The sequence below is a fragment of the Palaemon carinicauda genome, chromosome 16 (genome assembly GCF_036898095.1).
Source record: "Palaemon carinicauda isolate YSFRI2023 chromosome 16, ASM3689809v2, whole genome shotgun sequence".
Taxonomy (NCBI): domain Eukaryota; kingdom Metazoa; phylum Arthropoda; class Malacostraca; order Decapoda; family Palaemonidae; genus Palaemon; species Palaemon carinicauda.
Genome location: NC_090740.1, coordinates 52,568,595 through 52,571,094, shown reverse-complemented (window position 1 = coordinate 52,571,094; position 2,500 = coordinate 52,568,595). Strand labels below are relative to the sequence as shown.

The window sequence follows — 2,500 nt, the reverse complement described above, 5'->3', positions numbered from 1 at the left end:
GTTTTCTGTGTGAATTGAATTATATGCATCAACCTGAAGATTGTGATGAGCATTGTTAATAAGAATAAACAGTAGAACCCTAACTGGATATCTGGATTATTATAAATAAAACTAATGAAACAATATCTGAAGTGATGAAATGAGAATAGTTGCATCACCTTCTTCTCATAATTGATATGATTGTTTTTGAAGAATCTCAGAAAGAAAAACAAATGGATTTGAAAGTTTAGTTTATGAATAAGTCTGGAAGCTTATTGAAAATCGTTGTGATAATAACAGCCACAAATTTAGCCTATAGCGGAATAAAAACAATACTTGAATAAAAAAACTAAAGGTAGAAAAATCAAATGTGACTTACTCGACCGACCCAAGTGAAACCAGAAATCATGCAAGTTGAATGACGATTAGCTGAAAAGCGAGCAACATCGTCCATGAAAACTTAATTTCCAAAAAAACTTCGGTGCAGTCGGAGCAGAACTTGGTCCATCTTTTGGTGTTTTCTTTACTTCCGCTGCTGCTGCTGTTGCTGTTCTTACTGCTGCTGCATCCATTCAAGCACGGATGCTGCTTCTATCTCCTCTGGGGCTGCTGTCAGAGATGACGGGCCCGAAGGTGTTCATAACGCTTTTCATTGCCCTGCTAAGTGGCTCTGTATATTGCCAAGGGGAATTGCAACTTGTGGAGAACGGCTATGAAGGCCTGATCGTTTCCATCAGTGAGCATGTACCTGTGGAACATTGCAATCATGTCGTCAATGGACTGAAGGTAACGCTCTCTCTCTCTCTCTCTCTCTCTCTCTCTCTCTCTCTCTCTCTCTCTCTCTCTCCAGGGATGTCTGATGTTTGATGAGGAATATGATAAACGCTCATATATTTAGAGAATATATTCTTTATCATTACCTCAATTGAGTAGTACAACACTTCAGAAAGTAATCTCATTTATGAATTTCTATAATTAAAACTATTGCTTTATCATATCTTAGTTTTCTTCATATTAGCTCCTTAGGCAGAGGTTTTGAATAGATATACCATATTCAAACATTTAACTTTAACGTAAAATGAATGATGAGATTTTAGAACTTTTGCTAAATAGATTGAAGCTTTATTAACGGTAGCTTCCTAGTAATAGGATTTGTAAATTTACCATATTTAAACGTTTACATTTATCATAAAATAAAAAAATAAATGGATTTTTTTCTCTAAATCAACATTTACGGTGTACAAATGGTGAGGTGAAAGAGAATATGAAGGGTTAAATAGTGTAAGTTTAAACTTGCATGGAATTTTAATGCCAAAAAAATAGAAAGAAAAAAGTACAAAAATATACAGTAAATTTTCACAAAATAACTGGAAATAGATAATTCTCTTAAAAAAATAATTGATAGGTTTATATGCTAAGCAATGAATGAAATATACAGAACAAAATAACAATAGTAATATTAGGAAGTTTCGCGTAAGATACTATAAAGAAAATCTTATTTTTTTTCATCTCTAAAATTAGATTTAAAATACATGAATTCTATGGCATATTTTCAACTCCCAAATAGCTAAATTTTATAGTAAAAAATTACTTTACCTATTCTGTAAATTAAAACAATTTGTTGCATAGAATGTGGCTGTCAGATCCACCATATATTACTAGAGTTTTTTTTACAACAATCATTGGTAGCAAACTAATTTATGATATGTTTGGAATATGTATATATATATATATATATATATATATATATACATATATATATATATATATATATATATATAGTAGCCTTTTTGAAAAATGAAATGCCAAAATAAATGCGCTCGAATATTTCAACATAAAGAACTTTACATACCCGGAGATGCCGATCAGGAAAAAAATCATAGGATATATAAGTAAGTTTAAAAAATATAATATTCTAAAGAGACCATAAAATGCTACATTTCACCACCCACCAACAATCTCTCTTTTTCCAGCACCCCAAAAGAAGCAAACTTCTTATAGTCTCAAGAAAGGGAACAATTTCTTCAAGTCTTTCACTCAACAGTATTCTTATTCTCACGTCTTCCTACACTTCATTCTCCTTTGGTCATTTTGGCTGTTTCCTTCTTTTTCAGATTCTTCGGATGTTTAAAGATAATTAGAGTTACGATCAAAGAGGATTTTTTTCCAGGTGAATACAGTTTGCGCTGAAAAGCTTGCTAAGAGAAAAAAAAAATGAGTCATGAAGTCAGCTTTTATGTTCTCTACTTTTGAGAAAGGACTGACATCAGTCGATGACTGTTGAAAAGATTTTACAAATTCAATCATTATATAATGGTTAATACTGAGTCAATAACCTTCTTACTTCTGATATCTTAATATTGAATAATTTACTTAGTCAATGCTGTACTTATATGCTAACTATTCGCGGTGTGATTATAACTACTAAAAAAATCCCTGCAATCATCGTTACCCAACCTATGAATAAGATACAACTGCTACAATATTTCGAATTGTTACCTTTCTGATAATCATATATTAT

At 31.4% G+C, this 2,500-nt stretch overlaps 1 protein-coding gene across 1 annotated transcript in view; it reads left to right on the top strand.

Annotated features, from left to right (window-relative positions):
• The window catches only part of LOC137655048 (calcium-activated chloride channel regulator 2-like), a 32,879-nt gene that overhangs the window by 386 nt on the left and 29,993 nt on the right, over nt 1–2,500 (top strand). Inside the window, 1 exon segment of the mRNA XM_068388945.1 lies at nt 1–765. This exon segment is cut by the window's left edge and continues 386 nt beyond it. Within this exon segment, the coding sequence (XP_068245046.1) occupies nt 562–765 (204 nt within the window). The 5' untranslated portion in view covers nt 1–561.